Genomic DNA, 26,014 nt, shown 5'->3' on the forward strand with positions numbered 1-26,014 from the left:
CCAACCTTTCCTCAGAAGTCAACTCATTCATTCCAGGCATTGATCTAGTAAGTCTTCTCTGAACAGCCCCAAAACTAGTCACATGGTTCGGTAAATAAGACTGAAACTCCGGTGTATTCAAAAGTATGTCACACCAAGGTCCTATATAACAGAGGCATAACATCCTTCCCATATTTCTTCCATAACAGAAACGCAGCATCCCATTAGTCTCCATAATTAATTGATGCACTTGCATACTAACTACATCCCTCTGTATCTCTGAACTCTGTAGTCAGGTCACACAGCCATTCACCATCTAAGCAATATTCTGCTTTTTAATTATCTCAAAGTGAACTTCACATTTTCTCATATCATACTTCATTTGCCAGGTTTTTTGCCACACACAGTTTCTATGTCTGCCTGCAACTTCCTTATGAGGTCTTCACATACATTCCCAATTCTTTATTCTCATCTGAAAAGTTAACTTTATCAAAGCCTTGATACTAGTTATAGTTTTGACCTCTGGAAATCGAAGTACAGCAGGTCTAGAGGCTCCCCTTTATTCACAGCACATGTCACTCCTTCAAAGAAGTCTCAATAAATTAGTCAAACATTCCTTTTCGCAAAACCATGATGATTCTTCCCGATTATCTTGAGATGTTCTAAGTGCCCAGGTATAAACCCCTTAATCATGAATGCTAACAACTTCCACATGCTTTACGTGACCTCTTTAGACTGTAAATGTCTGTTTTTCTGCCTCCTTCCTTTCTTAGAGGAGTTATATTTGCTACTTTCCAGGGTGATGGGACCTTCCCAGAATCTAGTGAACTTTTGAAAACTAACACCAACACGTTCACTCTCTCATTATCCATCTCTCAGGACTCAAAGATTAGGTCCATCTGAACCGGAGGTCCTGCCAACCCACCATTTCATCAGTTTTCACAGAACTATAACTCTAATGCCTTTAATTTCACCAAGTTCTTCTCTCCCTTCCAATGTCCATGTATTGCTAATGTTTTTTTTTGTCCTCCAAAGTGAAGAAAGTAGTAAAACATTTGCTTATTTCATCTGCCATTTTCTCATCAACTATTACTTCCTCATTTTCACTGTCTAGAGAATTAACGCACATTATTTAGTCTACATTTTTAGATACCTTAGAAACTTTCGCTTTTTGTTTTTACATTTGTACTTTTCCTCTCATCCTTTAATTCTTTTCTTGCAATTAACCTTTTGCTGACCTAGCCAGTGACATCCACATCACATTCAACAACTAAAAATCATTTCAGATTTCAGGCATTTGCAGCATTTTGCTTTGTTACAGTTTGTACAGCTTCCACAAAATAAGATAGATATAGTAAGGCAAGTAAAATTGCCATAATGCCGTGGGTTTCTCCCTCATTAGAGGCGATCGATGGTAGTTTAACTGGAGTATCAGCACACCTCAGGTGAAAGGAGAGGTTGAGAACATGGGACCTTCATGATGACCTCAGCCAGTCCAGGAAATGATCCCATGCTGCTGGTGTCACTCTGCATTGCAAACCAGCAATCCAGCCAATCTCATCCATCAAGTGACAACTGAATTCAGATAATGTTTAACAGTGCTTACAAGAAAAACAGATGATCGAACTTTACTGCTGCTGGTGTCTCACAGCGTTAAACAATGTTCATTGCAAACTGTGCATTCTCTTTGAAGAAAATTCTGAACATATTAGGAGTGCATTCCTACTTAATAAAAGAATCAAAAAATGTGACTCCAGTTACATTGTAATTTTATTGTGCTTGGTACTGTATGTTCAGTAAAAGCACTGCCGTCCCTTAAGCATTGACAGTTCAACCAGCTGCCTAAACACAGGAAAACCAATTATGGCTGTGCAATCTTTAATCTGCACTTATTTTCCATAGAAAATCTAATTATTTTACATCTTACACTGTATGAGAGTGCACGCGAAAGAAAAACCTAGAATCTTTACGACTGTACAAAAAATAGAAAAAAGTGTTGTTAAATCATGCTGCCTCTGCAACAAATACTTTACAAAAACTGATTATGTTACTCAGTGAAGGCAACAGATACCAGGATATCTGGCTTTCCAATGCTCTCCAGTTCAAACCCACTATTAAAAGTGAACCAAATCTAAGCTGCTAAATGATTTCCCCTTAGTATTTCAGAAATGACAAACCAACTCAAGGTTGTGGTCACGTGGTCCTCCTTTCAGCTGTAATAGGGTCCACATGCTTTCCACAAATCAAAGAGTTTTCATGTTGAAGTTGTCAGTGTAGCTGGAGACTGGACCATCATTAAAAAGACATTGACACCACAGGAGATAGAAAAACACACTAATTGCAGGAAATCATTTCTCTATTCATTTCATCCCACTCTCTGGCAGCCCTAAATTCTGCCTCACAATCTGTTAAATAGATGTCCCCTGCAAAGGTTTTAGAACTGGCTGTAAATACAATCATTGAAGCTCAGGTCAGTGGCAATCAAGGTAACATTGGATTTGGTCCACAATTTCGAGGTCCTTGTGAACTCTCAGGACACATTTGTGATAGGCTTGTACTTCTTCAGTCTGGTCCATTGGCCTGTGGCATAGTTCATTTCAAAGACAGTATCCACCAGCATTGTGGTGCTGCCTGTGCCATCTGCCTTCGGTAGAACTTCTGTATGTTCACTCAGTTTGATTTGAATGATATCACCCTGCTCTGGACATGGGTTTTCTGAAGGAATAAAATAACAGTTTTGCATAATAAATGATCCAGAAGTAGAAAATTAACAAAAATAGCACTCATGTTGTACATTTTGTGGGCCAGTTGTTACATCTTTAACTATTTTCCTCCAATGTGAAACTAGAAATACATGCAACTTCATGTAACCATCTTTCCTCCCTCCATTCATTCATCCACCTTGTTACACTTATACAAGGGGGAAAAATATACAAAGGGAAAAATAAACATACATTTCCATGTGAATATATTGAGGGGCAGAGAAATGGGAATGGGACTTCCACCAATAGAAAGAATTGGTGACCTAATAGAGGTCAGAGAGTTGGGAGAAGTGGGCAGAAACAGACTACTCAGTCCATCAGGTTTACTCCCCAATTCAATCATGGCCGATATCTTTCTCAACTCCACTCCCCTGCCTTCTCACTGTATTCCTTGATTCCCTTACTGACCAAGGATCTATCCCTTTATTAAATACACTCAATGACTTGGCCTCCACAGCCTTACATGGCAATGAGTTCCACAGATTCACCACCCTCTGACTGAAGAAATTCCTCCTCGTCTGAGTTCTAAAGAGTAATTTCTTCACTTGGAAGGCTATGCGTTCAGGTCCTAGACTCTCCCACTAGTGGAAATCTCATCTCCATGTTCATTCTGTTCAGGCCTCTTAGTATGCTGTAAGTTTCAATTAGATCCCCCTGTCATCCTTCTAAACTCAAAGTACAGACCTGGAGTCTTCAACTGCTTCTCGTTTTATAAGATGTTCATCAATCTTGTAAATCTTCTATGGACCCTCTTCAACACCAGCATATACTTCCTTAGATACAGAACTGCTCACAATATTCCAAATGCAGTCTGACTAGAACCTTATACAGCCTCAGCAGTCCAACTCTTTTCTTATGTTCTAGCCCTCTTGAAATGAATGCGACCATTACATTTGCCTTCCTAACTACCAAATAAACCTATATGCTGACCTTAACAGAATCCTGAATGCGGACTCCTTTGTGCTTCAGATTTCTGAAGCCTATGCCTCTCTTCTCACTAAAGTGCATAACATCACAATTTCCCAATCGCCAGTTCTTTGCCCACTCTCTTAACCTGTTCATGTCCTTCTGCAGCCTTCCTGACTCCTAAACACGACCTGTCCCTCCACCTATCTTTGTGTCATCTGCAAACTTAGCAATAATGCCCTCAGTTCTTTCATCCAATGTCTATTGTGAATCATTACAGTCCCAACACTGATTCCTCGGAACACCACTCATCACTGGCTACCATTCTGAAAAAAACCCTTCACCCCTACTACTGCCTTCTGCCAATTAGTCAATCCTCTATTCTTGTCAGTACCTTGGCCATAAAACCATCAGCTCTTATCTTATTTAGCAGCCTCCTGTGCAGCACCTTGTCAAAGGGCTTCGGGAAATCCAAATAGATCACATGCATTGGCTCTCCTTTGTTTGTTTACTTGCTCATGACCTCCTCAAAGACTTCTTACAGATTTGTCAGGCAACACCTCACTGTGATGAAGTTATGCTGACTCAGATCTATTTTGCCATGCACTTCCAAGTACTCCATAATCTCATTCATAATAACGGAAACTAAAATTTTACCAATGACTGAGGTCAGGCTAACCAGCCTATGGTTTCAGGTCTCCTGCTTCCCTTCCTTTTTAAGCAGAAGTGTTACATTAGGCATTTTCTAGTCCTCTGGGACCCTCCTGATTCTACTGACTCCTGAAAGATCACCACTAATACCTCTTCAATCTCCTCAGCTATCTCCTTGAGAACTCTGGGGTGTATCCATCTGGTCTGATCTCATGTTGGCCTCAACCTCCAATTTCCATGCCCGCTCTCCATTACCCTTCAACCGGTTACTAATTTAAAAATCTATCTTTCTCCTCAAATTTATTCAGCGCCTTGGCATCTACCACACTAGGTAATGAATTACAAAGATTCAGAACACCAACAGAAATAATTTTTTTAAAAATGTTAATTTCTTTGATAAAAATCTGCTATCCATATCCAACAACTATGACCTTTCATTCTTGATTGCCTCATTAGGAAACATCCTTCTCTATGCCTACTTTAGCATCTTATATACCTCAATTAGATCTCCTCTCATCTAAGCTCCAGAGAGTAGTCATAAACTGCTCAATCTCTCTTCATTAGACAAATCCTCAATTCTGGAATGAATCTACCAAACTACACTGAAATGCCTCCAATGCAATAATATCCTTCCTCAAGTATAACGATCAGAATTGTGCAACACTCAATACTCCAGGTGCAGTCTCAGTAACGCTTTGTGCAGTTGCAGCAACACTTCCTTATTTTTATACACTATTCCTTTAACAACGAATACCAAAATTCCATTTTTCTTAATTATCTGCTTTACTAGTTTTCTGCAATGTACAAAGACACCCAGATCCCACTGCACTAAAGCATTCTGAAGTTTCTCTCCATTCAAAATGGATAACTTCACACATGTACTTCGCACTCCTATTTCTAACAGTATTTAAATTGCCAGCCAATACTGAATAATAAAATCCAAAGGGGAGACCTGTAAATGTATGTCAGGAGTCAACATATGCAAGTGGTGAGAACAGAATGAAATATTACAACATACCTCTTGACCCAGCCATAAAGCCAAGTATAAGGGCCTTCTCTGGTCGAGTAACCTTGTTGGCAGTCTTGAACATTTCTTGAGCTGCATACATTTGGTCTCTCTGTAAAATGCAAAGACAGCAAACATGAAAATAACTACATAAGCCTACAACATATGTCAACAAAATAACTAGTAAGGAACAAAACAAAAATTAAGATTCAACTGGATTGCCAGCTATATTTTGGGGTTGCAAGATATATTGATAGAATTGTTTACTAATCACATCAATCACTCTTTCTGAATTAGTCTGCAACAGATCCAGACATGATAGAAAACCAGTATGGGGTAAGACAAAAACAAAACACACAAAATCTCTAATTTGCTCCTTCCAAATATTCTGCATTCAACATAAAGACTCAAATGGAGTGTGTATGTATGTGTGTATGTAGTGTGTCCCAAATATTATTTTCTGAAAATCTAATTTACATTTGTATGAATTAAAACTAGCTACTTTTCAATCTCCCTAACAAGCCTCTTCTACATATCAGACAGTCACAATGACCTGATACATACAGGGATGGAGAATTCCCTGGCTGTTCCTAGAGGCATGGCACTCATCCACAGATTCAATCAATAAAAACAGCCAGGGAATTCCTAGAGGCATGGCACTCATCCACAGATTCAATCAATAAGCACAACGACCTGGACCTAATATACCGACCTCTACAACGGACAGCTGGAACTGACAACCGGAAGCGGCAGATTCAAACCACTACAAATGCCGGAGGAAAGATCACAGAAGCGCTTCACAGGAGGCTCCCAAGCACTGAGGATGTCACCTAGACAGGGGACGAAACGTCTGCAACACAAATTCCCAGCTCGGCGAACAGAACCACAACGAGCACCCGAGTTACAAATCTTCTCCCAAACTTTGAAATGTAACACTTTTCATGGAAATGTATGCAATGCCTGGACTAAACCCAGAGTCTGATTCTCATGGGACCAAACATTTATTATTGCTCACCACTGAGGAGGATTGAAGAAAAGATTAGAACATTGTTAATGAATAGATGGGCAATAGGTGTGTAAATTGCAGGGATAAGTCAGAAATTAGTGGCAGCTGAAGATCAGCCAGACTTAATAGTGAGGACAGATCACAATCAGCAGAAAAAGAGACCGAAGTTTTGATTGAAGAAAACTTCCAAGCTTCCTGGTCTACAAGCAGAGCTCTAAAACAGCTAAATTCTTTCAAGAAGAAGTGACTTCGTGAGTGAACAAGTGACAATAAGCAAAATTAATCTGGCAACCTGGATCAAGTATATCCAATGATCCATAGAATAAACATGTCCTGCACAAAGTTTAAGTACAGTACAGTATAAATGTCACATGCAACCTAACTTCTATTAGACAACCAAGAGTTGTCCTTGTAAAGGATATATCATAGAGTCATAGGTGGATTTTCCAAATGCAATAATAGCAATACCCAGTTCGACATGGAGACTTCACACTTAACTTGATAAGTGGCTTCAAAACATTGCATACTGTAAATTCTACTTACTGTGAGTGAAAGACTCTTGCGAGGTTGCTGCTGTTGCTGCAGTGGCTGCGTCTGTTGTTGGGTTTGCTGTTGGGTCTGCTGTTGAGGCTGGGTCTGCTGCTGTACAGGTGTTGTTGGTGTTGTTGTAGTGACAGGTGCAGTACCTGGGGCAGTGGTGGTCGAGGTAGATGATGTAGTTGAGCTACTGTTATAAATTGGTGGTCTTTGTTTGAACTGGCCAGGTAGACTGGAGGTAGGCGCTGCTGATTCTTCTGGCAGTCTGTTTGTCTGTAAAGCCTCCCGAACTGATCCAACTGTATTGGCTGTATATTCATTGTGGTGTCAAGAAGGGGGGGTGGGGGGGGGGGGTGGGGTGGGGTGGGGTGGGGTGGGGTGGGGTGGTGGAGAAGAAAAAATTTAGGTATAATGCAAAGCCACCATCTCCAATAATCTTATACTTATGTGCTATTAATATTTCTAGATTCTGTACAAAGCAACTTTGATTAACCTTGGTTTTGAAATAAATGTGATCCCATTATTCTTACTAACTGCACAAGTTTTAAAGCCATGTTGATGCAAATTTTAAAAAGTATATTTCATTACCATTAAATTCTAATTCCTTTGCATATTTTTATGTCAAATTACAGGCTCTGACATAGACTGTTACCAAAACAAAAAGGGCACTGGGTCAACTGGTCTATCCTGGTGTTATTGATCCTGGTGTTATTTATTGGCGAGAAGCACATGGAATATAGAGAACTTTGAGAAATAAATAGTGATATCTTGAAAAGTGTCCATATTACAGAAGAGGAGGTGCTGAAGGTCTTAAAACATATAAAAAGGTAGATAATTCACCAGGACCTGATCAAGTGCTTCTCAGAACTTTGTGGAAAGCTAGGGAAGAGATTACTGGGCCCCTTGCTGAGACATCCATATTATCGACAACCACAGGAGAGGTGATGGAAAACTGGAACTTGGCTAATGTGGTGCCATTACTTTAAAGGCTGTAAGGAAAAGCCAGGAAACTGCTAATTGCTGAGTCTCAATATTAATTCTCTTCAGTGTCATTAGAGCTTGTTCCTCAACATTTCTGAAGAAAAAACCAACGTATGTGTTTAATTCATCTGCAATCTCTTTTTGCTCATAAGATCTCCAGTTTCTGATGTAAGGGACTTGCATTTGTCTTCACTAATATTTTTCTGTTCACAATCTAAAAGCAGATAAGTGCCCTGGACCCAACAGTTTTCATCCCCAGGATATTAAAGGAAGTAGTTATAGCAACAGTTGTTGATTGGTAGCAATCTTCTGGGATTGTGGATAAGTTCCAGGAGATTGGAAAAGTACCAGTGTAACACCCTTATTCAAAAAAAAAAGAGGGGGGGGAAGAGAAAAGAGAGAGACAAAAGGAAAACAGGTAATTTAGCTTAGCATCTGTCATTGGAAGAATTACAGACTTTAAAGGATATAATTACAGAGTATTTAGAAATGCAATATAAGCAAGCAGAGTCAGTATGAAGGCTTCAAGAACGGGATATCATGCCTGGAACAAAAAAATGAGAATGCTCTGAAAAGGTAGCAAGAAGGATACAATTGATCAGTAGATGTAATATATATGGATTTAAACCTATTTACATTTATATATAAAGTTGTTTAATAAGGTGAGAGCCCATGGCATGAGGATAGCACTTAGCACAGACAGAGAATTGACTGACTAATAGAAGAGACAGAGTTGGAATAAGGAGTTCAGTTGAAGGGTGGCAGCCTGTAACTAGTGGAGTGCCACAGGAATCAGTACAAGGGCAATAATTATTTACAATAGATATTAATTACTTGGATGACACCAGTGAATGTACTATTGCCAAGTTTGGATGACAAAAGTAGACCACACGACACCGGATCAGGTATAGGCCATTTGGCTTATCACATCTGCTCCACTATTCCATGGGATCAGAGCTCATCTTTTAATCTTCAACTCCAGTTTCCTGCCTTCCCCCTGCCATCTACCCCATAATCTCTGATTGCCTTGCTGATTAAAAATCCAGTGCCAATTTCATAAGCAAAAATGAACACAGTATATTTTAAAAATTGGAATCACATTCTCAAATAGGAGACACTGAAGTTCACTTTTTTGATTATTAGTCAGACCCTTGGATTACTAATTAAAATAACATGTTTGTATATTAATACGTCATTTAAATCAGCTTATGTGACAGCTGCTGCTTTTAGTACAATTAAGATATTATACAATTCACAAAATATGGAAGCAAATCACTTCAGAGAACTGATGGTTTATGGGAAAAATGCCTTCACCAATAATCACTAACATTATCAATAGAATTAAACATTTTTATGAACAAATGGTTTCAAATACAGACTACTGTCTCACCAGCCCACTGTACTCCCTCTTCTATTAACAAAGCATTTTTTTTTCTGGAAATTTGTGCATCTGGATGCATTTCTCTAGATTAAGAAATCAAATCAAGAATCACCATTTCCTACAAGTCGGTGAGCATTTACCTTGTGGTGTTTCAGAGCTGGGAATGTAGGAAGATGATGGCACCATACTTGGTGTAGCAGGCAAGTAACTAGTAGATGGTAGTGCATTATCATTATTCAAAGCACCAAGTTTCTGAAAAGACAAAGGAAAATGAGAGAGTGACAACACCGATCATTAAGGAATAGACGCTTTTATGAATGCACAGTTAATTAAGAATTTAGTATAAATTGACAGTTTTCAAGGTCATATCCACTGAAATTAAACAGCAACACATCAAGGATTCTTCCAATGTTTCAACTTGCTCATCATTTCAATTCAGCAACTGACTAGATTCTTTATAAATCATTACACAACATTAAGATATCTAACAGGTGCTATAATTTCTTACAAGCATTCCAGACAAAACATTATAGGCCTGCTGGTCTCCCTGAATAATATTCGACCTTCTTTAAATAGCTTTAGAAATAATTTTAGCTGGCAACATAATGCTAAAAAATTTAGCGTTTTCTAAATTCAAGATCGTAATTAAGATTTTCTTATTGCTGAGATCCCTTCAGCAGTTGGATACAACATTAAACTACTGCAAACTCATAACTTCAAGTGAAACAAGTAATTGTTTTTCAAGAATGATTCACTCACTAAATCTACTTTATATCAATTAACTACAATTTAAAAACTTAACATGTTAGAATAATACTTGAACCACAGACATATTTACCTGCGTAGAGACTAGTCCAACAGCATAATCGGGTGTGACACTGTCAACAACTGTTTCTTCTTTGGCAGGTTTCTCTGTGACTTCTGCATCTATATTTAAAAATAAATATTCGGTCAGAGTTTTGAATCAAGTGTATTCACTTGTAACACATTTTTAAAAAGCTTCTGAAGATTCAAATAAACATTGACGGTTCTGAAATGATAAAACATTTGTATATTGGATTACTTACAAGTGGAAAAACAAAATTATCCAAGCAACAGCAGAAACTCATTTACTGATTCAGTATTTGAGAAACAAAGTGATTCTCCAGTCCCAAATGATATATTTTACTACTATATGGAATAGAGTTTTTATAGCAGGATAGGAGGAAGAATAAGGAGTTTAAAAAATTGATTCATTGTGCTGAATATGTGATAACAAACAGAAATCACTTTCATAATATTGCAAGTTCACACTACCTATTTATTACATTATAACCTTTCTGTTTGTGGGATCAACACACTAAATTGAAGCATCATTCAATCCTGCTCAATAGGCATACTTCACAAGATGGTATTAGTAATAACATTAGCAAATTTGCTGATGATACTAAAGCTGGGTAGCAGGGTGAAATGTGATGAGGATGTTAGGAGATTACAGGGTGACCTGGACAGGTTAGGTGAGTGGTCAGATGCATGGCAGATGTGGAAAAATGTATGGTCATCCACTTTGGTGGCAAGAACAGGAAGGCAGATTACTACCTAAGTGGAATCAATTTAGGTAAAGGGGCAATACAAACAGATCTGGATGTTCTTGTACACCAGTCAATGAAGGCAAGCATGTAGGTACAGCAGGTAGTGAAGAAGGCTAATAGCATGCTGGCCTTCATAACAAGAGGGATTGAGTATAGAAGCAAAGAGGTTCTTCTGCAGCTGTACAGGGCCCTGGTGAGACCACACCTCGAGTACTGTGTGCAGTTCTGATCTCCAAATTTGAGGAAAGACATTCTGGCTATTGAGGGAGTGCAGCGTAGGTTCATGAGGTCAATTCCTGGAATGGCGGGACTACCTTACGCTGAAAGACTGGAGCAACTGGGCTTGTATACCCTTGAGTTTAGAAGACTGAGAGGGGATCTGATTGAGACATAAGATTATGAAAGGATTGGACACTCTGGAGGCAGGAAACATGTTTCTGCTGATGGGTGAGTGTCGAACCAGAGGACACAGCTTAAAAATACAGGGTAGACCATTTAGGACAGAGATGAGGAGAAACTCTTCACCCAAAGAGTGGTGGCTCTGCCCCAGAGGGCAGTGGAGGCCCAGTCTCTGGATTCATTTGAGAAAGAGTTGGATAGAGCTCTCAAGGATAGTGGAATCAAGGGTAATGGAGATAAGGCAGAAACAGGATACTGATTAAGGATGATCAGCCATGATCATATTGAATGGTGGTGCAGGCTCGAAGGGCAGAATGGTCTATACTGGACCTGCACCTACTGTCTATATCTATATCTATAAAGCAGGCTCAGTACAGGAACCTAAGTCTTTAAGGGTCTGGTGGCATACTAGTTGGTCACTGTTCATTGTATAAATTGATTGAAAAGCCAAGTGAACTATTTACTATGCAACTCAATCATCAAGACTGACTGAGATGGAGAGAAGTGCATTTTTAGGTTGCATGGCTAATGACTAATTGTGTATTGGAATGTACTATAGTGTGGCATTAATGTACATGGACTATAGAATCAAAAAGTAGAACTGCATTAGTGAATAAATCACTGTTGTTTTAGTCTCACTGAAATGGTGCACCATGGTTCTAAAGTTCTGAATCTTGAACTCATTTATAAGAAACATGTCACATGCAACCATATTGCATAACTTGACTCAGTATTCTTGTAAACATAAGCTTACTGAATTTGGAAATCTGATTTGCAGTTGTTACTGTCAATGTTTAAGGTAATAAAGCAAAACAGAACAAACAGCAGTCCATCTTTCATTTTGGCACACAGAATAATCAGCAGTCAATTTGACATCAGGTATTTTACATGCAAAATACAGCTTCCCTTACTATGTTATAATTATTATGAGAAAATAGAACCTCAAAAAAAAACTCGCTTGAATGCTTACTTTTCAATGCCAGTTTTTCTTAGCATGAAATGCTATCAGCTCAAATGTAAATCGGAATTGAAAGAATAAACACATGCAACTAAAAGAACATGGTTCAGATGCCCAAATTATTTTCAGACAGGAACAGTGCCAACAGCAGGAGTGTGGATTGGATTTTAACTCAAACTACTAACTAGTGGTAAATTTTACAGATTTTAAATACACCATCTTTTTACCTACTGAGACACTATTCCAATGGCCAGAAAGGCTTAAGAACAGCATAGACTGGAATTGCATGTCACCACCATGAGGAATACCGATGCTGCATCTCCATGAGAAGTGCCCAGAAATTAAATTTTTCAATGGGCAATTCCTCTGTGGCTGGGAACATCCAAAGAATACATAAAAGGTGGAGATTTTGGAAGGTTCCAACCCATTTATGGTTAATAGTTGCCCAAGAAATGTTAGAAGATTAAAATTCAATCCAGTTCCAGGTTAACTGTTAAACTGACTCCCACATTCCCCTCACCCTGCTGCACTTTACCCTACCCCTTAATCCTCTGAACACCGCAGCACACTGACTACAGCAAAAGGGGTATAATTTCTACATTGATTGTCTTTGCTGCTGGATTAGAGGATTCCTATATACATTTGTAACAAGATGTTCCCATTTAGGAATCCCCCAACGTAGAAGCTATCTAAAAGGTAAATGAGCACATTTTAATCCGATCACTGATGGAAGTAGGATTCATCCGGGGAGGGATTAGACAGCCATGGCTGACAAAGGAAGTCAGGAAATGTATCAAAGAAAAAGGGAGATCCTATAAAATGGCCAAGAGCAGTGGGAAATCAGAAGATTGGGAAGGATACAAAAACAAACAGAGGATAACAAAGACAGTAATAAGGAAGGAGAGGATCAAATATGAAGGTAGTCTAGCCAGTAATATTAGAAATGTAGTAAAAGTTTCTTTCAATACATAAGAAACAAACAACAGGCAAAAGTAGACATTGGGCCACTTCAAACTGATGCTGGAAGCCTAGTGATGGGAGATAAGGAAATAGCAGGAGAACTTAACAAGTACTTTGCGTCAGTTTTCACAGTGGAAGATATGAGTAATATCCCAACAATTAAAGGGAGTCAGGGGGCTGAGTTGAGTATGGTTGATGTTACAAAAGAGAAAAAAAGTGCTAGAAAAGCTAAAAGGTCTTAAAATTGATAAATCTACCTGACCCCAATGGGATACATCCTAGAGTTCTGAGAGGGGTGGCTGAGGAAATAGTGGAGGCATTGGTTGAGATCTTTCAAGAGTCACTGGAGTCAGGGAAAGTCCCGGATGATTGGAAGATCGCTGTTGTTCAAGAAAGGATCAAGACAAATGATGGAAAATTATAGGCCAATTACCCTAACCTCGGTTGTTGGTAAAATTCTAGAATCCATCATTAAGGATGAGGTCTCTAAATTCTTGGAAGAGCAGAGTCTGATTAGAACAAGTCAACATGGATTTAGTAAGGGGAGGTCATGCCTGACAAACCTGTTGGAATTCTTTGAAGAGGTGACAAGTAGGTTAGACCAGGGAAACCCAGTGGATGTGGTCTATCTAGACTTCCAAAAGGCCTTTGATAAGGTGCCACACAGGAGGCTGCTGAGCAAGGTGAGGGCCCATGGTGTTCAAGGTGAGCTACTGGTATGCATTGAGGATTGGCTGTCTGACAGAAGGCAGAGAGTTGGGATAAAAAGGTTCTTTTTCGGAATGGCAGCCAGTGACAAGCGGTGTCCCGCAGGGTTCAGTGTTGGGGCCACAGCTGTTCACATTATATCTTAATGATCTGAATGAAGGGACTGGGGGCATTTTAGCGAAGTTTGTCGATGATACGAAGTTAGGTGGACAGGCAGGTAGTACTGAGGAAGTGGGGAGGCTGCAGAAGGATTTAGACAGTTTGGGAGAGCAGTCCAGGAAATGGCTGATGGAATTCAACATGAGCAAATGCGAGGTCTTGCACTTTGGCAAAAAAGTGGTGAGAAAATTCATAAAGCCAAAGTACAAAGGGATGTGGGAGTGCTAGTCGAGGATTCTCTAAAGGTAAACATGCAGGTTGAGTCCATGATTAAGAAAGCAAATGCAATGTTGTCACTTATCTCAAGAGGGTTGGAATATAAAAGCAACGTTGTGCTACTGAGACTTTATAAAGCTCTGGTTAGGCCCCATTTGGAGTACTGTGTCCAGTTTTGGTCTCCACACCTCAGGAAGGACATACTGGCACTGGAACGTGTCCAGCGGAGATTCACACGGATGATCTCTGGAATGGTTGGTCTAACATATGAGGAACGGCTGAGGATCCTGGGATTGTATTCATTGGAGTTTAGAAGATTAAGGGGAGACTTAATAGAAACTTACAAGATAATACATGGCTTGGAAAGGGTGGATGCTAGGAAATTGTTTCCGTTAGGCGAAGAGACTAGGACCCGTGGACACAGCCTTAAAATTAGAGGGGGTCAATTCAGAACAGAAATGCGGAGACATTTCTTCAGCCAGAGAGTGGTGGGCCTGTGGAATTCATTGCCGCAGAGTGCAGTGGAGGCCGGGACGCTAAATGTCTTCAAGGCAGAGATTGATAGATTCTTGATGTCTCGAGGAATTAAGGGCTATGGGGAGAATACGGGCAAGTGGAGTTGAAATGCCCATCAGCCATGATTGAATGGCGGAGCGGACTCAATGGGCCGAATGGCCTTACTTCCACTCCTATGTCTTATGGTCTTATGGTTATATCTGGGCCTTATTTACATAGTGCCTTGTGACACTCAATGTCGTGAGAAATTTGGAATGCTGAAGCCAGGAATATCATTTGTAAAATTTGTCAAAGGAAACTGCAAAGACTCTTCAGTCTTGGAAGATTCAGGTTGATTTACAATTGCTTCAGATAACTAGATACAAAATTACAATTGCATGTTTTGACGAAGGGATCACAGATTATTTCCATAAAAAGAAAGTCCAAATATTGAGTATATCATTAAGAAAATGAAGGAGGACGTTCAGAGTGTTTTGGCCAGAATTTAAGTATATTGTACAACTGATTACAAGTCGAGTTACAAAGTCATGTAGAATGATTACATGCTTATGTAACAGCTGCTCTTCCTCTGGGGATCTGAATTATTGGATTATAATTTAATGAAAGATCCCAACTTTGTGATGAGGAAGTAGGTGGGGGTGAAAAATGGAGAAGAGAGACAATCACAGAGTAGAAGCTGTGGGGATCATTGGGAAAAGTTTGAAAGGCTGGTAACAGAGGCATATCTTGAGGAAGCATCTGAAGGGCAATAGACATTGCAGGGAAAAATTGGCTTGGAAACAGACCTAGCAAGAGAGTTCCAGATACTGAAGGCTCTGTCACTGGTATGGCAGTAGGGGACAGAAGAAGTAATAAAAGTGAAAGGAGTAGAGTCAGAATAGCAGAAGATGAAAATTAATAGGTAGGTCTAAAAACAAGTCAGAGTTTGGGATACAAGGTCATAGAATGATTTGCAATCCTTAGCAAGAACACGAAACTTATCCTGTTTTGGGCCAGTAGATAGTGAGCAGCAATTACAACAGAAGAGATATAATGGATCCCAAATGTGGCTATAAACAAAGATATCCAAAACATTTTGCCATTTTGACCCCATTTTGTGGTTTGAAAGATGTTATGCCCCCCCTAGGTGGGAACAAAGAGGGAAAGTTAACCTGTGAAAGTGAGGAACTGTCTGCTAGAGGGGAACGTAGCAGTTATAATTTAGAACTCCACAGTTGCTGTTGCCGTGGGGTCGTGACCCACCCACTTTGGCAAGCCTTGGATAAGGTTTTGTGGGTCAAAGGCCCCGTTGATGTGTGTATTGTTCTATGTTCTAAGGATCAAACAGATATCTATTTTATAAAACATTGATTATACTTTGGTTAGATTACTTACAGTGTAGAAACCGGCCCTTCGGCCCAACAAGTCCACACCGACCTGCCGAAGCGCAACCCACCCATATCCCTACATTTACCCCTTACCTAACACTAGGGGCAATTTAGCATGGCCAATTCACCTGACCCGCACATCTTTGGACTGTGGGAGGAAACCGGAGCACCCGGAGGAAACCCACGCGGACACGGGGAGAACGTGCAAACTCCACACAGTCAGTCGCCTGAGTCGGGAACTGAACCCGGGTCTCAGGCGCTGAGAGGCACCAGTGCTAACCACTGTGCCACCATGCCGCCACTAACCTCAGAAAGAATACTGTGAGCAGTTCTGGTCACCACACTCTCAGAAGGAAATGATTGCACTGGAGACAGTGCAGAAAAGATTCATCAGGAAGTTACCTTGGATGAAAAGTCTCAGCAGGAGAAGAGACTGGATAGGCTGGGTTTTCAGCCTTGGAGGAGAGGAGGCTGAGGGGTGATCTGATTGAGGTATACAAAATTATGAATGGCATAGACAGGGTAAATCATGAGAACCTTTTCCACACAGCAGACGTGTCTAAGACCAAAAGACATAAGTTTTAGGTGAGTTAAGTAGTTGACAGGCGATCCAAGGAAACATTTCTTCATTCATGAGTGATAGAAAAAAGAACATGCTGCCCAAAGAGGATGGTGGAGGCAACAGATAAGAAGCATCTTAAAATGTCAGGGCACAGTAAGATATGGACCAAGTGCAGTTAAATAATATTTGTGTAGTGGGTGTTTGTTGGGTTGGAATAGACATGGTCAGCCTAAAAGCCTGTTTCTATGCTGTTTTATTTTATAATGTAATGCTTTTCCCTTTGTTAAAAGATGTCTCACTGGAAGTACTATCGACCACTTTTTAAAGCAATTCTTATGGTGTTCGTCTGGACAATGACAACAGAATCGTTTGTCATTCGTTCATCAACATTTGCATTCCTCGACTGACATGTGAATAGGCACTCAATGTCACATCTCATATTGTATGTACAAGGGAAGTCAGAGCAATGTCAGTTGAGACAGGAAGACAATCTTTTGCTACACACACACACAAACTCTCTCTTTCATACCTCAACCATAACCAACAAAGTCAGATTTTACAAACCTAAAGTCTTCCTTCTCCTTTTTGCTTCCCGACCAGCACCCACCATATCCAGCTCCGATATATCCAGCAACTAGAACAAAAAAAACAATAAAATTGTAGCTATTTTTGGGAATCCAACCTCAACATTTCATCCAAAATCCGACATCAAATATCATCAGTCAGAAATGTTGACATTTTCCAAGTTCAGAAGTCACTTTTTATATTATTCAAATGATACAGCCAATAGATTTGAGAGCAGCAATGAAGTCATTGAGAAACAAGTAGAAGTACTGCACGGATCAGTGCTGAGTCCTCAACTATTTACAATCTATATCAATGATCAAAGGTATTAAAGGATATGAGCCAAAGGCAGATGTATGGAGTTAGGTCACAGATCAGCCACGATCGTGTTCGTAGCAGGACAAGCTTGAAGAGCTGAATGGTTTACGCTGTTCCTATGATTTGGATTTGGGTACTGAAGGTGGGCTAACTTTGCTGATGAGACCAAGATAAATAGGAAATTAACTTGTCAAATGGAGGTAGAAAATATGGAAAGGAATAGAGAGATTAAGAGAGTGGGCAAACATTTGGCAGATGGAGTACGTCTTCTACCCATTCCAATTTATGCATCTTTGTAATTCAGCGCATTGACAGGAATGTACAACTATTCCTCAGACATAGACACACTGAAGCACTTTCGGTTAGCATTAACATATAGGGCTGTAGAAAGGAGACCAAGTAAAAATTAAGGTTTTTCCCACAGAGCTTGTAATTACATAAATGCCTTGTCATCTTAGGAAACTTGGTTGCTCTTTGTTTGGAGGTGGGGGGTGGGGGAGAGTGGAGACAGAGAGAGAGAAAAATGGGTGATAGCATGTGTAAAGATATCAGATTTATGTCAAAACTAATTTGTTAAGCACTGTTCTTCTTAATAATGAAGCAAGTCCCTAAACATTTCAATCCAATTCTACATCAAAAAAAGAACATTTACAAATACATTAATTCAAAGGTACTGATTTTTCACTTAGAAATAAAATGAGATTATTCCTGAAAGTGTGGCAACCTCAGCTACTCAAAACTAAATTCCTCCAGGAAATAAACACTCCATACAATGTCCACAAAATGAGCAACTGACAATGAATAAAGTCACATTCAAGACCATAGCTTCAAAATCCCAAAATACCTCAACTCATTATTAACAGTCTCCAAACAGTTGAAATACACAAACTCTGCAACTGACTAATCTCACCTTTACACCTCTCTCCTTGCGCAAAGGCGTCCGAACAGCCATTGGTGTTCTGTTTGTTGATGGACTGAATACACTGGGAGTAGTGGGGCTCCGGAAGGGAGCTTGCTTTGGAATCCCTTTGAGGGGAGCTATGTAGTTAAATAGTCGTTATAAACATACGAAGGCCACAAATTCATTGTTTAGGAAAACAAAAAGCAGAATTTTTAGCTTAACCATTAGGTGCAAAACAGGCATTTTTTCCAATAATAAAATGTTCAAACAATTACTCAAGACAATTAGCATAAAATTTCCACATTTCACATCTGTGATTCTGTCAAGACACATTAATACATTGACGATTAATTGAACTATACTCTAATAATATTAGAACATACTAGTGGTATCGAGCTTCTTAACCAAACCTCTCCCTTTGGCTAAAGGCACTCCTGAGGTCTTTTTGAGCTGCTGTGCAGTTTCTGTTGCTGAAAAGCAATAAAATATATTTATTGGAAATTATTTTCTAAAAGAGGTTAAACATCAGAGATGAGCAAGGGGATGCCATGGCCTACGGCTGTTATCACTGGACCATTAATTCAGAGACCCAAATCTTGCCATGGCAAATAGTGGAATTTGAATTCAATTAATAAATCTGGAATTACGAATCTAATGACCAATCCATTGTCAATTGTTGGAAAGCCTTATTTGGTTCACAAATATTCTTTAGGGAAAGACTCTGCCATCCTTACCTGGTCTGGCCTGCATGCAACTCCAGACCCACAGCAATGTGGTTGACTCTTAACTGTCCAATTGGGTTGGGCAATAAATGCTGGCCAAGACAGCAACACCCAAAGCTACATTGGTTAATCATTACAACACAGGAGGCGGCTATTAAGCACATCAAGTCCATTTATTGTTTACTCCTAGTTGCTCTGAATGCATCAATAGATTCACCACAATTTGGAGCTGGAATTGTGTAGATTGTAGTAGGTCCCCTTTTCTGCAGAACATTAAATAAACAGTCCAAGAATTACTTTCCAAAATCATTAATGGCTTTTTATGGTCATTATTTTTGCATGTTATCTTGCAAATAATCAGATTTACTGGAATCAGTTTCACAGCTTGGCATGGAGATTTTAACTATCAAGTATACCAACACATCTTAGAAGGAGGGAGTAGGTCATTTGAGCATTTAAGCTCTACCACTCAGTAAAGTCATAGCTGATCTGGTTGAATTCTCAGTTCCATTTTCCTGTCTAAACTTCATAACACTGGACTTTCTTGTCCATAAAAAGTTCAACTCAGCTTGAATAAAATTGAAGATCCAGCCTTTGCTATCTCCATCCTCTACCCTTCAGAGAAAATCTTCAACTCCATCTTAAAAGTGAAATCTCTTATTTTTAAACTACAACCCCAAGCTATAGTTGCTTTCAGAAGAGGAACCATCCTCCTAGTAACTATCCTATCCATTCCCCTCAAAATCTTAAACGTTTCAATCGACTCAACTCTCATTTTTCTAAACTCCAATACATGTAAGCATAATCTGTTTAACTTTTCTTCGTTAAGATAAGCCCTTCATCTCAGGAATGTACCAAGTGAACGTTCTCTGAGCTGCTACAATAATTTTGTTTCAAAGGAGACCAAACTGTAAACAGTACACCAGATAACTCTCACCAATGCAATACAGTGCAGTAAAACGTCTCTATTCGTAGATTGTGTTCTCTTGTAATTAACAAGAACATTCAATCTACCTTCCAAATCATTTATGCTATCTGCATACTAATTTTGAGAGATTCATGAACCAGGATATTTAAATCTATCTATTAAATTACCTACAGTGTGGAAACAGGCCCTTAGGCCCAACAAGTCCATACCAACCCTCCCAGAGTAACCCACCCAGACCTATTTCCCTCCGACTAATGCACCTAATACTATGGGTAATTTAGCATGGTCAATTCAACTGACTGGCACATCTTTGGAGTGTGGAAGGAAACTGGATCACCCGGAGGAAAACCACACAGACACAGGGAGAATGTGCAAACTCCACACAGGCAGTCACCAGAGGCTGGAATCGAGCCTGGGTCTCTGGCGCTGTGAGACAGCAGTGCTAACCACTGAGCCACCATGCCGTCCCATTCTGCACTCACTCTCCATTTACAGAAGATACTGATGTTCTATTCTTCCTGCCAAAATGACAAGCGCACATTGACCCAAATTATACTGTGGCTAAATCACGGAGATCCTGTCCTAACAGCATTGTGGATCCACCTGCAGCAAACGAATTGCATCAGTCTGAAGCAGCAGTTCACTCCCATCTCAAGAGCAAATAGGGATGGGCAACAAATGCTGGCCCAGCCAGCAATGCTCACATTCTATGAATGAATAAAAAAAAACTGTGCCACATTTTTGACCTCTTACCTAACTAGCAACTCTTTGTAGATTCTCTCTCCTAGACAACTTACTTCCTGATTTTTTTTTTCTTCATTCGTTCACTGGATGAGGACATCACTGGCTAGGCAGCATTTATTGCCCATTGGGCAGTTAAGAGTCACATGTAGGTCAGACCAGGTAAGGATGGCAGTTTCTCTCCCTAAAGTACATTAGGGAAGCAGATGGGTTTTTCCGACAATGGATTCATGGTCATAATTAGATTCTTAATTACAAATACTTATTGAAGTTACATCCACCATCTGGCATGGCAGGATTCAAACCCGAGTCCCCAAAATGTTATCTGGTTCTCTGGATTAACAGTCCTGCGATAATACTACTAGACCATCGCCTCATCTTGCGCTCATTTGCAAAATTAACTGCCATGCATTCAGTCCCGTTATCAAAATTATTTACATAATGATAAAGATTTGAGGACCCAGCACTAAAACCTGTAGTACTCCACTAGTTACAGTTTGCTAACCTATAAAAGACTTTTCAGCCTGCTTACCATTGGCTAACAATTCCTTTACTTATGTAAATGTTACTCCTAGACCATATATTCATATCTGGTGTATTAACATTTTATGCAATCCATTATCAACTGCCTTTTAGAATTCTCAATACAACAATATGAAACATCTGTCCATTTCTCACTACATGCAGTGAATGTTACTTTGTCAAAAATACTCAGATTAGGTAAACACCATGTCTCTTTCACAAAGAGATGTTTGCTATGCCCGAGTACTGAAATAATTTCTAGGCTTTCTAGGTATCATACTCGAGTCTCCTTAATAATGGATTCTAGAATCTTATGACAGATGTTAGGCTAAGTGGACAATAGTTTCCGGCTTTGTCTATAGAACACCTCAGGTAGTGAATTGGCCAGATTATTCAAAGTTGGCTGGCATTACATCAAAGCAATAATTCTCCTGTCAAACATCCTCACAAATTCATTTTCATCAGAGATTGCAGTATAGCAACAAATACTCTCACACTTATTTTATCCTATCTCTAGCTCAGGAATGAAAACAAACCTCAAGCCTTCTTGTTTTTATGCTTCAATTCTATTCTGGGTAAAAGACCATTAGACATGCTTACAAACTAGGTTGTGTATGTGTATGTGTTATATTAGTTCTGTTCCTTGAATCACTTACATTTTTGCAACAGTTCTGCTCGAAGTGTGGCACTTTTGGGTTTTCGCTTGAGCTGAAAATGCTTCACTGGGGGGGTGAGTGGTCCCACAAGAGTTGTCAGGGCATTTTTATTCAAATACTGGCACTCCAAAGGCAACATTGCAGAGGCTTCACATTCATTAACTGATAAGAAAGAAAACATACTAAATAAAGGAGACAAGACCCAGTGTTAGTAAAAAACAAAATATTTTGAATTAGAATCGTAAATCTACAACACAAAAAAACCCATAAAAGGTATAGGAACACAATTAGGCCTTTAGCCTGTTGAATTTGGTCCACCATTCGATCATGACTGATATGTTTCTCAATCTTGTTCTCCTGGCTTCTTCCCATAATCCTGACTAATCAAGAACCTATTTATGTCTTAAATACACAATAATGTGGCCTCCACAGCCCTCTGCAGCAATGAGTTCCACATATTTAGTAGCCTCTAGCTGAAGAAATTCCTCATCTCAGTTCTAAAAGGTCGTACCCTGAGGTCCTAGTTTTTCCTACTAGTGAAGACATATTCTCCACATCCACTCTATCTTGGCGTCTCATATCCTGTAAGTTTCGATCAGATATCTCTCCCCTCCCTACCCCCCCCCCCAATACTTCTAAACTCCAGCGAGTACAGACCCAGAGTCCTCAGCCACTCCTCATATGGCAAGCCCTTCATCTCTAGAATCATTCTTGTGAACCTCCTCTGGACTCCCTCCAACACCAGCATACCCTTTCTTAGATATGAGACCCAAAACTGGAAAAAGAATGGAGAATTAATATTTCAAGTCCAATAATCCTTCTTCAGAACATGTCTGCTCTGAGGAAAGGTCACTGGACTTGAAACGCTCACTCTCTTTTCTCTCCAAGGTGCTACTAGACACGCTGAGTTTCTCCTGAAAATTCTGTTTTTGCTTCAGATCTTCATTGCCACTATAAATAAACAAAGAACCGTGGATAAAGAGCCAGGTTTGGGAGTGAGTGACAGCAACCTAGACTGCACAACCAGCAGGATAATGAGGGGCCTTGTATTGATATGAACGATGTCCAATGCACATACAGTGGAAAATAAGTGACATCTAGTTAACACCATTGCGTACCATAGTACCAGTCATATAAATTGGTGGAATAGGCTCAAGGGGCTGAATTGCCTATTCCTACTCCTGGATCTTACATATGTTGATCCAATTAGAAACTGAATACATGACTTAAGGTATAAAAGAGAGGAGATGAGGCATTGTGGATTTTTGTCAGAGTTCAGTCTTAGAATGTTTAAGACCAACTTATTTGTACACAAATAAATGATTACGATTCGATTCCCCAAGTGTGGAAACAGGCCCTTCGGCCCAACCAGTCCACACCGACCCTCCGAAGAGTAACCCATCCAGACCCATTTCCCTCCGACTAATGCACCTAACACTATGGGCAATTTGCAATGGCCAATTCACCTGATCTGCACATCTTTGGACTGTGGGAGGAAACCGGAGCACCTGGAGGAAACCCACGCAGACACAGGGAGAATGTGCAAACTCCACACAAACAGTCACCTGCAGCTGGAATCGAACCTGGGACCCTTAGTGCTGTGAGGCAGTAATGCTAACCACTGAGCCACCATGCTGCCCCTGATCATAACCTAAACCAGAGGTTCCTGATGAATTGTCGAATTGAACCACAACAGGTCTATTCCTGTTCAGATTAGCCTGGCTGTCAATAGTGCAAGTCTTGACTTGGCAACTGCAAGTAATACATCAGGTACCAGGGTTCTGAAATTAACAGAGGTATCCAAAAATTATACATGGTTTTGATAGAGTGGACAGGAAGAATTGTGCCCATCGCTAGGAGGGCCAGAAACCAGAAATTGAGAAAAATTCACAACAGGTAAGGTTGGGGAACACATTATTTTATTTTAATATGCAGTGTATAGCAATCTGGAAAGTAGCCTGAATGGAATGCAATCAGAATGGTTACTAATTTTTTAAAAATTAAAGTGAAAGCATACTTAAAAAAAGTAGAAATTCTGTATACCAGTACTGCACTATGGTATCACAGCATGCTATTTTATTTAAAGAAATCAAGTAGAATCTAAACGTTAGAACTGTTTAACTGAATTCAGACACCCTATTTTTTAAGCAATGGTTTTTGTTTTCTTTTAAAGTAAATGTAAATAACCTCGATTAAACTGTCAAGTTTTGGGAACCTAGTGGAAATGAATATTGAAGTACCTTTTTCTCGGAGTTCCCCAAGAATTTCTTGCAGATTCTGATTGTGTTCCTCAAGTTCAAGGTTGAGAGAGCCAGTTTCAGGGAAGGTTTTTAGAATATCTGCCACCATCTGAACCCAAGAGTCAGTATCCATTGCAGCAAGGTGAACAATTTCAGTCAAGGAACTTTTCATCTGCAAGACAAGTAGAAATATGTCAGAGGAATAGAGGTCTACAGCACAGAAATAAGCCCTTTGACCTACTGTATTTGTGCTGGTCAAAAACAAGCAACTAATTATTCTAATCCCATTTCCCAGCACTTGACCTATAATTTTCTATGCCTTGGCATTATAAGCATACTTATGGTAATGAGTCAAACTCGGAAATGGGAGCTCCACAGAAAAAGGTTCTCAACGTCAATATAATAGTGAAACTATATAATAGAGTCATACAGATGCATACCACAGAAACAGACCCTTTGGTGCAACTTGTCCATGCCGACCAGATATCCTTAGCTAATCTAGTCCCATTTGCCAGCGCTTGGCCCATATCCCTCTAAACACTTCCTATTCATATATCCATCCAGATGCCTTTTAATGCTGTAATTGTATCAGCCTCCACAACTTCCTCTGGCAGCTCATTCCATACTCTGCATGAAAAGGTTGCCCCGAGGTCCCTTTTAAGCTTTTCCTCTTCCACCCTAAACCTTAGCCCTCTAGTTTTGGACTCTCCAACCCCAGTGAAAAGACCTTGTCTGTTTATCCTATCCATGTCCCTCATGATTTTGTAAACCTCGATAAAAGGTCACCCCCAGCTTCTGATGCTCCAGGGAAAACAGCCCCAGCCTATTCAGTCTCTCCCTATAGTTCAAATCTTCCAACAGCTGCAACATGACCTCCCAACTTCTATACTCAATGTTCTGATCAACCTGCGACTCTACTTTCAAGGAGCTACAAACCTCTACTCCAAGATCTCTTGGTTCAGCTACACTCCCCTAGGACCTTACTATTAAGTGTATAAGTCCTGCTAAGATTTGCCTTTCCAAAATGTAGTGCCTCACGTTCATCCATCAACCACTTCTCAGCCCATTGGCCCATCTGATTAAGATCCCGTTGTAATCTGAGGCAACCTTCTTCGCTATCCACTACACCTCCAATTTTGGGGTTATCTGCAATCTTACCAACCATACCTCCTACGTTCACACCCAAATCATTTATATAAATGACTAAAAGCAACGGACCCAGCACCGATCCTTATGGCACACCACTGGTCACAGACCTCCAGTCTGAAAGATAACCCTCCACCACCACCTTTCTTAAATAGTGGCACCAACATTCAGTCTTCCAGCACCTTACCTGTGACTATCAATGATACAAATATTTCAGCAAGGGGCCCAATCACTTCTCTAGCTTCCCACAGAGTTCTAGGGTACACCTGATCAGGACCTGGGGATTTATCCACGTTTATTCATTTTAAGACATACAGCAACACCGCTTCAAGATGTCATAAATTGTGACTAGACCATCATTCATGCTGTTTGTAATAAAAAGAATGAGGCAGAGGTGATGAGAAGTGGTTACAATGAAACACAAGCAAGTGGCAAAAAATTTCAAATCAAAAACTAAATTCATTCTGCAATGGCTTACTTTCTTGCAAGTCCAGGAAACGTGCGATTATATGATGATTACATAATTCCCTACCCCTAATCCATGTAGCTAGAAGAGCAGGTTTAAGCTTGATGGGTGAGGAAGAAGGGGATGAAACAGCAAACACAGCTGAAAGGATGGACTCACCATCCGTGACATTATAGTCCATGAAT

At 39.9% G+C, this 26,014-nt stretch overlaps 1 protein-coding gene across 1 annotated transcript in view; it reads right to left on the minus strand.

The window, feature by feature from the left end:
• Positions 1 to 1,739: 1,739 nt before the first annotated feature.
• Positions 1,740 to 26,014, minus strand: part of nelfa (negative elongation factor complex member A) — a 74,987-nt gene continuing 50,712 nt past the window's right edge. The window contains exons 2-11 of the mRNA XM_060828815.1: positions 24,218 to 24,389; positions 21,978 to 22,139; positions 18,792 to 18,878; positions 18,418 to 18,545; positions 17,190 to 17,259; positions 10,048 to 10,136; positions 9,350 to 9,461; positions 6,854 to 7,155; positions 5,317 to 5,416; positions 1,740 to 2,694 (exon numbers count right to left, since the gene is read on the minus strand). Coding sequence (XP_060684798.1) covers positions 2,510 to 2,694; positions 5,317 to 5,416; positions 6,854 to 7,155; positions 9,350 to 9,461; positions 10,048 to 10,136; positions 17,190 to 17,259; positions 18,418 to 18,545; positions 18,792 to 18,878; positions 21,978 to 22,139; positions 24,218 to 24,389 — 1,407 coding nt within the window. The 3' untranslated portion in view covers positions 1,740 to 2,509. The remainder of the gene's footprint in view (positions 2,695 to 5,316; positions 5,417 to 6,853; positions 7,156 to 9,349; positions 9,462 to 10,047; positions 10,137 to 17,189; positions 17,260 to 18,417; positions 18,546 to 18,791; positions 18,879 to 21,977; positions 22,140 to 24,217; positions 24,390 to 26,014) is intronic.

Source organism: Hemiscyllium ocellatum, chromosome 1 (assembly GCF_020745735.1).
Source record: "Hemiscyllium ocellatum isolate sHemOce1 chromosome 1, sHemOce1.pat.X.cur, whole genome shotgun sequence".
In the NCBI taxonomy this organism is placed as follows: Eukaryota; Metazoa; Chordata; class Chondrichthyes; order Orectolobiformes; family Hemiscylliidae; genus Hemiscyllium; species Hemiscyllium ocellatum.